The sequence below is a fragment of the Symphalangus syndactylus genome, chromosome 23 (assembly GCF_028878055.3).
Source record: "Symphalangus syndactylus isolate Jambi chromosome 23, NHGRI_mSymSyn1-v2.1_pri, whole genome shotgun sequence".
NCBI classification, from domain to species: Eukaryota; Metazoa; Chordata; class Mammalia; order Primates; family Hylobatidae; genus Symphalangus; species Symphalangus syndactylus.
Genome location: NC_072445.2, coordinates 69,925,783 through 69,940,426, shown reverse-complemented (window position 1 = coordinate 69,940,426; position 14,644 = coordinate 69,925,783). Strand labels below are relative to the sequence as shown.

Here is a 14,644-nt window from a genome sequence, read left to right as displayed (position 1 = left end):
TCCTAAATAAGGTGGATTAACTCTTGGATATTGACATAGGGTGTATTTACCCCATGCAGAGTTGCTTTCCATTTTCAAACATGTGGTTGTTGCTACTTGTTATCTGGTCACACCTTTGCTGAAGAAGTCTTTCAGGAGAAGAAAGTGAAAGTAAGGGATTAAAAGAATACCAGTCAGCGTTAGCCACTAAGAAGTCCTATTGCATAGGGTCAGGAGGGAGTGAATGAATGCAGAGAGCTTTCAACATTATGCCCGCCACTTAGAAATGCGAATGTGTGGTTAGCGCAGGCACTATTCCGCACAGGGCTCATGACAGTCTTGCTCTGGTTTTGAGACATCACGTGGTATAGAAAGCAGGTCCAAGCAAGAGCCTGGTTCCCTGGCTGAAGTGTCTGTTGTTTACTCACATAATCTTTGAGGATCGAGCTCCTGTGGGCGGCATATCAGGGCAGCTCTCCCCTGGGCTGCTTGGCAACTTGATCTTCAGCTACTGGCGTCCATTGCACCTGCTTTCCACAGAACCCACAATAGTTTGCTTCTCTCCCTCTCCCCATTGTGAGAATACTCCAAGTCTTTGGGCTGCCCACAGACCGATGCCTGGCACTGTGTATTCTCGAACGACAGACACCTTCAGCATTCCTCAGACACCATGCAGCAGAGACAGCGGGACTAGGCACATTTTAGAATGCCTTACTGAGTGTTTACAAAAACCACCTACAAAAAAGACTTAAGTCATCATAAGCCAATAAGATGTGTAGAAACCCGATGGCTATGTTTGCATGTTGACATAACATTCTAATTAAATATATCCATTATGTGATTGTGAGTTTACCAAATGTATTACATGAAAAATATTAATTTGTGGGTCACACCAGCCTCGAGTCCTTTGAAGTCCATTTTCATAGAAATGTGGGGACTCTGCTGGAAGTGGGAGAGGAAACATAGTCTTACGAAGTGACAAGCCCAACCCCCAGCTCACCAATAATGGATACAGGGTGACTGATATTTAAGAATGCTTTTAAATGTACATGTCTTTTCCATAGTTTCAATGTGGCCCACCTATAAAATTCATAAATAAGGAAAACATCTTTAAAAAGTTAAGTGTGGGTAGAATCCAGCTATTAGAAGCCAGCTCGCTCTGTGTGTCTCCGTTTTCTTACTAGTCAGGCTCAGAACGGATCTCTGCTATATTCCTGTTCCCTGAGCTTTACTGATTATAAACAGATTCCCTCCTTTATCACCACGTTTTATGGACTGATGCTGCTATGCTTCCCTGGAAGACAAAAGGAGAAGAAAAATCTCTTCTATGCACTTCACATCTGTGGAAGTATATTGAGTTAGGCTAAAATGTAAATAGAGTTTCACTGAGAGACAAAAGAAGTATTAATTTTATTCCAACATTTATGACTATATGACATATGGACCCCTTTTTTCTCCATTGTTGCTTCTCCTGTTCATAATAGCAAGGTACTGACTTAAGGTATTTGGCCAGCTTCCTGGAAGCTCTTTCTAAGTAGAAACGAGGAAGAGCCAGGTGCATGAATCAACAGCAGCTCTCCCATGTTGATCAAACAAGGCTGGCATTGCTGCAAAAATGAGAAAGCAGATCTGGGACAAACGCTGGGCTCTATTTCCTCGTATTGTATTTTGCTTTGGCAACTTGCAGGCTTACTTATTAGAGCAGCAGATGTTTTTTAAGACTTACAGGGAAAAGAGCATATCAGATTCCATGCCCATGCCTGTCCCAAATGCACATGGCAAGAAGGGTTACTTGGAACTGAACACCCAGAGGGCAGAGAACATATTCAGAGGTCCTTAACAGCACCAAGGGAATATCTTTTCAACAAAAAATGAATTTATTCTCAGAGCGGGTCAAACCTCCTTATTCCCAGGTTCATTTTGACCTTTAGCCACAAGGATGCAATTGTATCATTAAAAACAAACAAACAAAAAAACAACAAAACAAACAAACAAAAACACTCCTGAGGTTTCCTACCCAGGAACCTCAGCTCTAAGAGGGGCCCTGTGATTCTCCATCTGTCTTCTATGTACCTGGGGGGCTGGGAGGACCCATCGTCTCTGCCTGGCTTGGATTCTTGCATCGCCCGAGCATTTGCCTTGAGCATAGTGGATACTCCACAGGTACCTGGGCTCTCCTGATTCCCTAAGGATACTCCAGGTTTAAAGAATTCTGAGATTCCCCAGTGTTGTGATTCTTACAGTTTCTTTCTAATTTGGTCTTGAGGTCTCTTTCTTGGAGTGGCCCTAAGCCAAGACAGCCATTTTTAGGAGAACCCTGATGTGGGAATTGGACATGTGGGTCTGGTGAGACACAATGAGAAAGTGAAAACAGACAAAATTTATTACTCACAGGTACAGAGAGGTTAGGGGTGCCAGCAGGAGGCCAACGGGAAGTTTGCAGGTGGCAGGGAGCTCAAGCAATGGGTGGTGGGTGAGAGAGAGAAGGAGAGAGAGAGGGGGGACCTGTGGGACTAAGCCGTGGGCGTGATCCCTTGGGCCTTCCTGTGGGGGTTATGGATTGCACAGGCAAGGGGAAGAGCTTATTTACATGACTTGGGCTGACCATTATGTTTTATCATGGTCAGCAGCTGTGGGCTGTGCAGAGTTTTGGGTCAGTGGGATGAGGAACAAACAGGCTTTATCTCAAACAATCACACGGAGAGGAAAAGTTTTAACTAGGCCAAAGGTGACCGGGTACAACTGGGTTTCAAACAACTTACATCAGGCCTAGAAAGTAATTGTGTTAGACAAATGCATTACACTCTGTGTCCTTTGATTTAAACTCTGCTTCGGTGGATGGTATTTTTCAGGAGAGGAGGTAGACCACATGGCAGGAATAGGGTGAAATTAAATAGATGCGAATAGTACAGTAGAAGGTTTCAGGGGATTTGGGACGTGACAAACTGGTGAACTACTGCATTCAAGCTGCAGTTGATAAAGACGGTGCTGTGCTGGCTTCTGTTCTTTGTATTTAAGATTTTGTTTTTAATTAATAGCCTACCTATCAAAAAAAGTCCAGGACCAGACAGAGTCACAGCCAAATTCCACCAGAGGTACAAACAGGAAATGGTACCATTCCTTCTGAAACTATTCCAAACAATAGGAAAAGAGGGAATCCTCCCTAACTCATTTTATGAGGCCAGCATCATCCTGATACCAAAACCTGGCAGAGACACCACACACACACACACACACACACACACACACACCCAGAAAATTTCAGGCCAATATCCTTGATGAACATCATGCGAAAATCCTCAATAAAATAGAGGCAATCCAAATCCAGCAGCACATCAAAAAGCTTATCCACCACAATCAAGTCAGCTTCATCTCTAGGATGTAAGGCTGGTTCAACATATACAAATCAATAAACATAATCCATCACATAAACAGAATCAATGACAAAAACCACATGATTATCTCAATAGATGCAGGAAATGCCTTCGTCAAAATTCAACAGCCCTTCAGGCTAAAAACTCTTAATAAACTAGGCATTGATGGAACATATCTCAAAATAATAAGAGCAATTTATGACAAACCCACAGCCAATATCCTACTGAATGGGCAAAAACTGGAAGCATTCCCTTTGAAAACTGTCAGAAGACAAGGATGCCCTCTCTCACCACTCCTATTCAACATAGTATTGGAAGTTCTGGCCAGGGCAATCAGGCAAGAGAAAGAAATAAAGGGTATTCAAGTAGGAAAAGAGGAAGTCAAATTGTTTCTGTTGCAGATGACATGATTATATATTTAGAAAACCCCATTGTCTCAGCCCAAAATCTCCTTAAGCTGATAAGCAACTTCAGCAAAGTCTCAGGATACAAAAGCAATGTGCAAAAATCACAAGCATTCTTATACACCAATAACAGAGAAACAGAGAGCCAAATCATGAGTGAACTCCCATTCACAATTGCTACAGAGGATACAATACTAGGAATACAACTTACAAGGGATGTGAAGGGCCTCTTCAAGGAGAACTACAAACCACTGTTCAAGCAAATAAGAAGAGTGCACAAACAGATGGAAAAATATTCCATGCTTATGGATAGAAAGAATCAATATCATCAAAATAGCCATACTGCCCAAAGTAATTTGTAGATTCAATACTATCCCGATTAAGCTACCATTGACTTTCTTCACAGAAATGGAAAACACTACTTTAAATTTCATATGGAACCAAAAAAGAGCTTGCATAGCCAAGACAATCCTAAGCAAAAGGAACAAAGCTGGAGGCATCTTGCTACCTGACTTTAAACTATACTACAAGGCTACAGTAACCAAAACAGCATGGTACTATTACCAAAACACCAAAATAGATATATAGACCAATGGAACAGAACAGAGGCCTCAGGAATAATGCCACACATCTACAACCATCTGATCTTTGACAAACCTGACAAAAGCAAGCAATGGGGAAAGGATTCCCTATTTAATAAATGATGCTGGGAAAACTGGCTAGCCATATGCAGAAAGCTAAAACTGGATCCCTTCCTTACACTTTATACAAAAATTAACTCAAGGTGGATTCAAGACTTAAACGTAAAGCCTAAAACCATGAAAACCTAGGCAATATCATTCAGGACATAGGCATGGGCAAAGACTTCATGACTAAAACACCAAAAACAATTGCAACAAAAGCCAAAATTGACAAATGGGATCTAATTAAACTAAAGAGCTTCTGCACAGCAAAAGAAGCTATCATCAGAGTGACAGGCAATCTACAGAATGGGAGAAAATGTTTGTAATCTATCCATATGACAAAGGGCTAATATCCAGAATCTACAAGGAACTTAAACTTATTTACAAGAAAAAGACAAACAACCCCATCAAAAAGTGGGCAAAAGATATAAACAGACTTCTCGAAAGAAGACATTTATGCTGCCAACAAACATATGAAAAAAGGCTCATCATGACTGGTCATTAGAGAAATGCAAATCAAAACCACAATGAGATACCATCTCACACCAGTTAGAATGGCAATCATTAAAAAGTCAGGGAACAACAGATACTGGAGAGGATGTGGAGAAATAGGAATGCTTTTACACTGTTGGTGGGAGTGTAAATTAGTTCAACCATTGTGGAAGACAGTGTGGCGATTCCTCAAGGATCTAGAACTAGAAATACTATTTGACCCAGCAATCCCAATACTGGGTATATACCCAAAGGATTATAAATCATTCTACTATAAAGGCATATGCACACGTATGTTTATTGTGGCACTGTTCACAATAGCGAAGACTTGGAACCAACCCAAATGCCCATCAATGATAGACTGGATAATGAAAATGTGGCACATATACACCATGGGATACTATGCAGCCATAAAAAAGGATGAGTTCGTGTCCTTTGCAGGGACATGGATGACACTGGAAACCATAATTCTTAGCAAACTAACACAAGAACAGAAAACCAAACACTGCATGTTTTCACTCATAAGTAGGAGTTGAACAACGAGAACACATGGACACAGGTAGGGGAACATCACACACTGGGGCCTGTCAGGAGGTGGGGGCATAGGGGAGGGATAGCATTAGGAGAAATACCTAATGTAGATGATGAGTTGATGGGTCCAGCAAACCACCATGGCACATGTATACCTATGTAACAAACCTGCACTTTCTGCACATGTACCCCAGAACTTAAAGTATAATAAAAAAAAGATTTCATTTTTATCTCCCATCACCAATGTACTTTTACGGTATGGTACTATTACTGACTATGCCCCATAAGGATGACACTCCCACATCTTTGATTGTTTCTGATATTGGTGGTGTATTGGCCTAAGTTGTGTTCTCCCAGAATTCAGCCTTAACCCTCAATATCTTAGAGTATGACTATTTGGAGATAGGCCTTTAAAGAGGTAATTTATTTAAAATGAAGCTGTTGGGGTGGACCTATCTAACTGGTATCCTCATAAGCAGAGGAGATTTGGACATGCAGAGAGATACCAGAGATACACAGAAGAAGGACCATGTGAGAACACAGGGAGATGGCCCCGTCTGCAGGCCAAGCCGAGGCCAGCAAAACTGACCCTGCGGATGCCTTGAACTAAGACTTCCAACCACCAGAACTGTGAGAAAATACATTTCTGTAGTTTGCAGCAGCCAGTCTGATATTTTGTTATGGCGAGCCTGGCAAATGAATACAGGTGGCTTTTCTCATTTTTGCAGTGATTGCCAAAATGGCTGCAAATTACTCTCCTCCTTGTAGCTACACTCTTTTGCATTGTGACTTTGTAGCTCAGGAAGGAAGGATTATTCACTATCATTTGACTTTGTGGACTTATTCTAGCCAATAAAATGTGCCAGAAATGTCCAGGCTGGGCTTTGAAATGGGGCTTCCACAGAGCCCACTCAGGCCCCCTGTGACGAGTGCAGGCTAACTCGTTGCCAGTTTCAGCCAGCTGGTGGGCTTCAGGTATGTGAGTGAGCCTGGTCCAGAGCAGCAGCATGGCCTGGCCTAGTCCAGCCCAAGCTGCTAACCAAATTATTGCTGGAAATCACTAGCTCTTGTTGGTTTATTCTGTAGCAAAACTAACTGGGCTGATTTCCCATTCAGAGGAGCAGGACAAAGCCAGGTCATGGCTTGTCAGTTTACAGAACGTAGGTTTCCAGTCAGTGTGAGTATTCGCAACCCAAACCCTGCACCCCCAGGTCAGGAGGCCAAAGAAGTTGAACAGTGAACTAGCTAGGTTCTGTCTACTTAATTTAGAATAATTTTTCTCATAATTTGACCAACATGCATGAAAGAAGTCCTCAACCTCTGCCAAATTAAGTGTATCCTATGACTCTCCATCTGAAAACATTCTTTCTGGGGCCGGGGAAGTTCCTTCCATCCCTGTCTTTTGGTGGCTGTGTTGAAGATGCGATGAGAAGATATCGGTCATCCTCCTTTTCCTAGGGTAATTCCGCCGTTTGCCCTCTGAACACGATCTACCTTCGGAACGCTATCACTTGCTCCTGTTCAACGAGAAAGAGCGAGCTTTGTGTCTTGTAGCAAATGCATGACTTGATGAGCACATCTTTCCTCTCACTTTCTGGTTGAGAGCTTCTGCTTTCTTTTAACCCCATCTGAGAAGGAGGTTTCTTAACACAGGGCAGTTAGAGAAATGAAGCATGTCCTGTACCAGGAGAACATGTGAAGTGAGTTTACTTTTGATAGAAAATGGACCTAAGGCTGGCTTCAGTTCTTCTCCTTCCACAGAGCTCCCGGAATGTCCTGGAATGTCCCGGAATGTCGAAGCCAGGGGGCTTTGCCCTTCTCAGTGCTCTGAGGAGGCATCTTCTAGTGTCTGTTCTCTGAAGGATCAGAAAGGTGAGCCACGTGGAGATCACCTGCGCCTGATGTGGTTCACGGGCCCCCTGCCAGGGGCAGTCACTGGTTTTGTCTGCTGTAGATCTATCATCTGTTAGGCATCTTATACATTTTTTTGAGACAGAGCAGTAAAGGAATGTGCCCCAGATCATTAAAGTCCTGTGTGTGGGCGGTCTGCGTGGGGGAGGCACTGCCGCAGAGGATGCATTGGACATGACCGGTTCATATGAAAATCCCCTTGGAAAATGCGTGTGGCACCAGATTGCTGGAGTTTTCTCAGTCTAAACAGTTCCTGATGATCTCCCTCCCTCTTGCTTGCTCTTTATATATATCTATATTTTTTTAAACTAAAACTAAACTGTTATCTACAAAGGAACTCATCAGCGTGTACGCACACACAGCATTCCATCCAATCCCTGCCCTCGCCCACCCGCTGTCCAAATAAAAACACTTCAAATGTTTTGGATCCAGTTTCTTATTTCCTGTGAGCAGTTGTCGGCGTTACTTTACGTGGAGAGGTTTGGTTGTAAGATGAGCAAATGCCCATGAGCTCTATCCCTCGTAGTAAGTTAGGCCAGCAGGCTGTGAGACTTCGGAGACTGATGCCAATTTTCTTCTTAGAGCATAATCCTGTCATGCAGAACAGAAAGTTTTTGCTCCTTTGAATTAAAGCCTTACTACTTTGCCTGATTTGTGTTTGAGGTTTTATATTTTTTTCCTTTAGTAGAGACAATTTAATCTCAAAATGCCAAGTCCTCTTAAACTTTCCTACTCTGTTGTGGAGTGTGTTTCATCTTAAAAACATCCCAGAGAAACTTGGAAGAGGTCCTTGGGTAAGTGAATGCCCTCCTCGCCATCATAGAGACTGCTGAGCACAAGACTAAAAACGTACGTCTGTCAAACTGTTTTGCCGTCAAATAATGAAGACGTTTGCATGCCATTTTAGATTTTGCAACTCAGTACTGCTTATCTCGCAGAGGCCTGTGGCGTCCAGTGTTGATCCACCAGTTATACTTCGCAGGTGTGAGTGTTTCGCTGCAACGTTCCTGCCTGCAAAACGTCCTGCTCCGTTGTTCTCCTTAAATCAGTCCCACTTCCAGAGGGTTTGATTCCACTCTGTTCCCTGGTCTATGGTGTCAACTAGGAATTTGTTCTCAGTTATTTTTGGGGTGATTTCCCGACTCAAGGAAATGTCCTAGCTTTCCAGGGGTCTCACGCGGATTCAACCTTTGGGGAATTTTCTCCTTGAAAGCCTGCGGTGTCATGGCTTCCATGCCTTGTGTGGGTTCAGGAGTCCTTGCTCTGGGACCCTGGGGCGGGGATTCTGCCTCCCTAGGCACGTTTCTGCTTGTTCCTCTGCAGCCTTGCCCCCTCCCAGGCTCAAGGTGGCGGGCCCTGCCGCTTTTCCTGCCCTTCCCCACTTCGGGGGTCTGCCTATTTTTCCTCATTATCTCTGCCTTTTTCCAACCCCCTAATGCAATCTCCTCCAGAAGGTAGAACCCTGGGAGGAAGAGAGCTAGGAAGGGAAGAGTCTATATGGGTACAAAGAGTTCGTGCACGTGGAACACACGATACCACGTCACTAAGCAAATTAACCTTCCGTGTCTGGATGAGGAAAGTCAGGTGCAGAGAAGGTAAGTGACTTATAGAAAACCAGACGGCAGATAAACCACAGGTTTTGGTATAAAGGAAGCCTTCTGAATGCAGGTCACATGTCCTTTATAAACAGGAAAACTGAACGAAGGTGCTTTCAATTATTGAATCCCACGTGTTTTCCAGGATGGAAAGTTAAAGTCTACTCTATGGAACAGAAACAGGAATTATCTTCTTTCCAAGGGTGGCTTGACCCATCAGTGACACACTTCTGCAATCTAGTTCCTAGGCCATAGAAGTCCAGTCGCTGATGCCAAGAACCAGTGAGAGACCTCCCATTCTCAGCACTTATTACCCCTATGCACCACAGTGGTCGGCTAAACTTCTAGGGTGTCTGTGGACAACATTTGGCAGGTTTCTTTCTTTTTTTTTTTTTTCTTTTTTGAGACAGAATCTCACTCTGTCGCCCAGGCTGGAGTGCAGTGGCGCCATCTCAGCTCACTGCAAGCTCCGCCTCCCGGGTTCATGCCATTCTCCTGCCTCAGCCTCCCGAGTAGCTGGGACCACAGGTGCCCGCCACCACACCCGGCTAATTTTTTGTATTTTTAGTGGAGACGGGATTTTACTGTGTTAGCCAGGATGGTCTCGATCTCCTGACCTCGTGATCCGCCCACCTCAGCCTCCCAAAGTGCTGGGATTACAGGCGTGAGCCACCGCGCCCAGCCACATTTGGCAGGTTTCAATCCCAGCCTTGCTTCTCAGGTAACAGGTGTCTATTTCCCCTATCTCTTTGTAAAACAGAAAGTGTTGTAGTAAACTTTAGTGCTCAGACAGAAAACTGAAAATGTAGATGGACTGCCACTTAGAATCGGAAGCTCTTAAAGTCTTCTAGCTGAAGAAAAACATGGAGTTGAAAACTGGATTTGCTGCTTTTCTGGAAAAATAAAGTCAGTTATAATTTTTCCTATATTATATTTTTAAAAAAGATTGCATATTTCGACAAGTGAAAATGCTAATAGGAGCCTTACAGAAAAGCTGATAATATTGCAACAAAATATATGAATCCTGCTAAGGGCATTCTAGCCTTCTGAGGTTGGACATCTTATAAATGTGGCTAGATATTCAGGATTATTGCACCATTGCTGCATTTTTTTCTTAGATTGCTCTCTTCAGAGCAAATAAATTAAAATATACTAATTGTGTTAGAAAAGCCTAAACCTTAAAATTCAATATAATTGTGGTCAAATAATGCAGATTATGAAATGTGCATGTGAGAGTCCTAGCTCAAGGAGAATTCATGCCTCAGTCACTGCCACTCGTACACCCATCCATCCATCCTCCTATCCTCTCATTTATCCATCCATCCACCTATCCATCCATCCATCCACCCATTCATCCTCCTATCCTCTCACTTATCCATCCGTCCACGTATCCATCCATCCATCCATCCATCCATCCATCCTCCTATCTCACTTATCCATCCATCCATCCATCCATCCATCCATCCATCCATCCTCCTATCCTCTCATCCATCCATCCACGTATGAATCAAAGACAACAAGCAGCCCTCTGCTTAGCTCAGCTCCCAGGAACCGTTCTCTTCCCAGAGCTCATGTTCTGGAGGGGCCTGACTTTCCATCTTCTCTGGGTAAGTTACCTCTTGGCGTCTGTTCCATAGCCTTTGCTATCAGGCTTTGGCTTCTCTGTATATGCACTTTTTGCCATTTCTCTGTCTCCTATTCTCGATAATGTCGTTTAAGTCAGTTTAGGTGCCAGCCACCTGTGGTTAGTTTCATTTTATTCCTAGATGGATCTTGTCTCTATGATTTTCTCATCAAATTTACTTGTTCAATCTCATTTATCTTTGTTTTCCCCCTATCCCGCCTTTTGGCAATAAAGCTCACTGCCTGGCATATAATAGATGATCAATTAATTATTGGTGAATGAGGCAATGGATAGTTATAGATCTTTTATATGTAGAATACTTAAAAGTCTTTCCCTTTTTCCCAGAGATCCTCTGATGAAAGCATAACCAGAGGAAGGCGTACGTTCAACTTGCTCACCTTCTCCCCTGCTGAGATGGCCTTTGGAGGCCCTTCCAGTTAATTTGCCTAACGCTGCACTGCATCGTGTTTCTAGTTAACTGCAAAGCAAATAGTCCATGGCCTAGAGGAGGCCTGCACACTGGAACAATTGTTGGAATACGCCAGCCATTTAATGTATCAAGAGTGAAGGAGAAATATTCCTGTGTGGCTTCAGTGGTAAAGTGTGAAAAGGACTGCAAAGCCCATGTGTCACCGAGGAGAGGGTCAGAAGAATGTTGCTGGCAGGGCAGAGGCCATTTCTAGATGCTGGTGTGATGGAGAAAATGTAATCAACCATAAGGCCCTTGGGGAAAGCATTGTATTTGTTTGGAAGAAATACTTTCATATAAGACCCCCGTGAACATGCTCAAAGACAAAAGATAGTCTCTCAATATCGCCTAGTGTGGTGGCGCATGCTTGTAGTCCCATCTACTCGGGAGGCTGAGGCAGGAGAATGACTGGAACCCAGGAGGCGGAGGTTGTAGTGAGCCAAGATCGTGCCACTGCACTCCAGCCTGGGCAACAGAGAGAGACTCCGTCTCAAAAAAAAAAAAAAAAAGAAAAGAAAGGAATGTGGTTACTTTGGCATTTTGGTTCTAACTTACTGGGTTTAGGTGAGAACATTTCAGATAGGAAAGTGAACATTTGTGCCTTCGTCTGTTCAGCATTGACAGCCCATTTTCTGTATGCCAGGTGCTGCATATCCTGCCTTGGGGATTCAGGGTCGCATGAGGTGGTAAGGCTGTAAGCCTAGCACCCTAGTTCAGTGAGACAGGGACCACCCAAAGGCTACCACCGGGGTTGCTGGCCTCCTGAAGGCCTTCATATGCAGCGGGGCTCTCTGCAGAACAGGCCTGAAGGGTGGATTCACCTTAGACAAACTGAGGCCCCAAGGCCTGTATGGGGGTCCCTGCCTGGACACCACTGATGCTCCAGGGGGCTGGAAAGCCCAACTGTGTGAGCCCAGGAGCGGCCCCTCAGGGTGACATTTTTGGCACTCTGGGGGCATCAGGGAAAGGGGCTGGGGTGGCTGACCCAGGAGGGGCAGCTAACTTCCCAGAAGTACCTCTCCCTGCCCTCCTCTGGGCTGAGACCAAGTGACTGTTTCCAGACAATGTTTTCATTTTAATTTACAGTTTCCAAGGGCTAATCTCAGGTGGGACTTCTCATATTGACTGTAAGTAGAGTACGCCCATTTTGTAACTCCTTTATCTTACTTACACAAGGACAACAGATAGCAGCTCCTTCACAAATTCATACCTTTTCTGAGAGGAAAATGGTGATAGGGCTGCATGGAGCTGTTTTATCAGCTCCTGTTTCAATACTGGCATTAGGAATGATAAACAGTGATATAAACAGTTATTTAACAGAAAGGTTAAGTTGGTCAGAATAAACCCCGAGTGCTGACACAGGTCAACCAAACCCTCCATTGCCTAAGTTTACCATTAAGAAGAAAATAACCCAAGAAAGTTAATCAAGTGAAACCAAAAAGTAAAGAAAGGTGTGGGCTACTTTTAAAAGTATTCTTCCATTTAATCTACTTTTTGCAGTCAAAAGTGGAACTGGCCCTCCCTGGCTTGCCCGGGCTGAGACTCCTGACTTCAGCACTGAACTCGGCGGCCACAGAACGGGCGAGTAAGGAAGCTTGGGCCGGCGGCGCAGTTTTCAGTTCAAGTTTGCTGGTACCTGGCTGGCTACTTCCTGAAATTACTATGTTCCCCACCCCCAAAATCATCTGTTTCGAAAATAACAAATAGGGCATATTTTCCCCTCCAAATAGAAATAAAAGACAGGTTGACTTTTGTGTGTGTGATATTTTTCTCCTTTGGTGCCCAAAATAAAGACAGATGAAGTCAGTGTGTGGGGAAGGGAGAGAGCGAAAAGGCAGCCAGTAGGAAAAGGAAAACCTCTGAACTCAGATTTTAGAATCTTTTGATATTACTTATCTCAAGAGACTGTAGGTAAAGAGGCCACTTAGTAATTCAAATGAGCTGATGAACTGTGACTAGACACTTAAATTCCAGAAAAACAGGGAAGAACACTTACAGCTGGCTCCACCCACAAGAAGCTGGTTTAGAAGCATAATCTTTATAGTAGAGTGTTTCCTTAGAGACCTCCACGTTCGCTTATCACTCCCATTTCACAGATCTGAAAACAGACCCCTCTGCCTGGCACCACTCCTCCACTCCCCAAAGAAGGCTTTTTTTTTTGTAATTAAATATAGTCTTAAAGTGTGTGACTTATTGTCAGAAAATTGATAATTTGCAGATCTGCTTGTGTTAGACAAATTTATATTTGCAGAGATAAAATGCTTAGTCAAAGTTTCATATCACATCTACTATTTTTTTTTTTTTTTTGACATGGAGTTTCGCTCTTGTTGCCCAGGCTGGAGTGCAATGGCGCGACCTCGGCTCACTGCAACCTCCACCTCCCAGGTTCAAGCAATTCTCCTGCCTCAGCCTCCCAAGTAGTTGGGATTACAGGCATGCACCACCATGCCCAGCTAATTTAGTATTTTTAGTAGAGATGGGGTTTCTCCATGTTGGTCAGGCTGGTCTCGAATTCCCGACCTCAGGTGATCTGCCCTCCTTGGCCTCCCAAAGTGCTGGGATTACAGGCATGAGCCACCACACCCGGCCACATCTACTATTAACAGCAAATGCTGACTGACGTTGACTGTCTCTTTGGCCAATGCAAAGACCAGGCTGTTAAAGTGTAGCTGCAGCCATCAGCCTCTGACAGGTGGCCAGGACTCGCGAGTGACCTCAGTGATTGTTGTCAGCTTTCAATGAACTCATAAATCCAGATGTGTGGTGGATGTGCACTGCCCTAATTACATGTTTTCTGAACTTTCACCTAAGTGTAGATTTTTAAGATTCATTTTTATGAGCAATTAAATAAAAGTGGCTTCATAATAAAGAGAAATGGGATTAAAAAAATGTGAATCTATTCTAAAAGATGGATCATTTGGCTCTTTGGTTTGATATTTGCTTCAATATCCAATATCAGCCAACCTTGACCTGGACACTGTAGTCATGGACTCTTAACAGTCAGCTGTGATTTCAGAGACCATTTGGATGAAAGTCTGTTTAATGGGAAACATCTTTCACGACAGTCCTGCCTTGCCAGGCAAACTCTGCCTGGACGCGCTTAGGGATGAGGTGCTGACTCCTATGGAAACTACCTGATCTTTCATAGTTGAATAAACCCCACCTCCCTGTAACTTCCTCCTCATTCTTTGGTTCTCTGACAGCCTCGGGATATTTGAAGGCAACCCAGGTTGGCCCCAGCCTTTCCAGCACCTCCTTTCTCCAGCTTGGACTAGACGCTTTTGGCGTGTGTCAGCTGTTTGTGACATGACTTGGGTTTGAGACTCCTTCTTTCCCAGCGTGCCCCACAGGGGAAGTCTCTAGAGCCAGGTCTACCTGGGGACAGCAGAGCAGAGCCCTCCCTCTACCTCCCGGACCTAAATTCTGCAGTAGGGGCATCTGACCTGACACCCTCCGAAAGGGTCATGGTAGAAGATATGAAGCAGAAGTCTGCGAGGATTTTATCTTCCAACTTTGAGGACCAGGTATCTGCCCACCCACCCCCATTTCACCTCATCTTTGGTGGAAGCTGGGCTGCACCTG

At 44.1% G+C, this 14,644-nt stretch overlaps 1 protein-coding gene and 1 long non-coding RNA gene across 2 annotated transcripts in view; both read left to right on the top strand.

Moving 5' to 3' along the window:
• The window catches only part of LOC129473671 (uncharacterized), a 167,196-nt gene extending 153,170 nt beyond the window's left edge, over window positions 1-14,026 (top strand). Inside the window, exon 4 of the mRNA XM_063632820.1 lies at window positions 12,563-14,026. Within this exon, the coding sequence (XP_063488890.1) occupies window positions 12,563-12,769 (207 nt within the window). The 3' untranslated portion in view covers window positions 12,770-14,026. The remainder of the gene's footprint in view (window positions 1-12,562) is intronic.
• Window positions 832-11,580, top strand: LOC129473448 (uncharacterized). The gene is made up of 2 exons (XR_010119231.1): window positions 832-10,576; window positions 10,939-11,580. It is a non-coding gene; the product is annotated as an uncharacterized lncRNA (long non-coding RNA).
• Window positions 14,027-14,644: the final 618 nt, after the last annotated feature.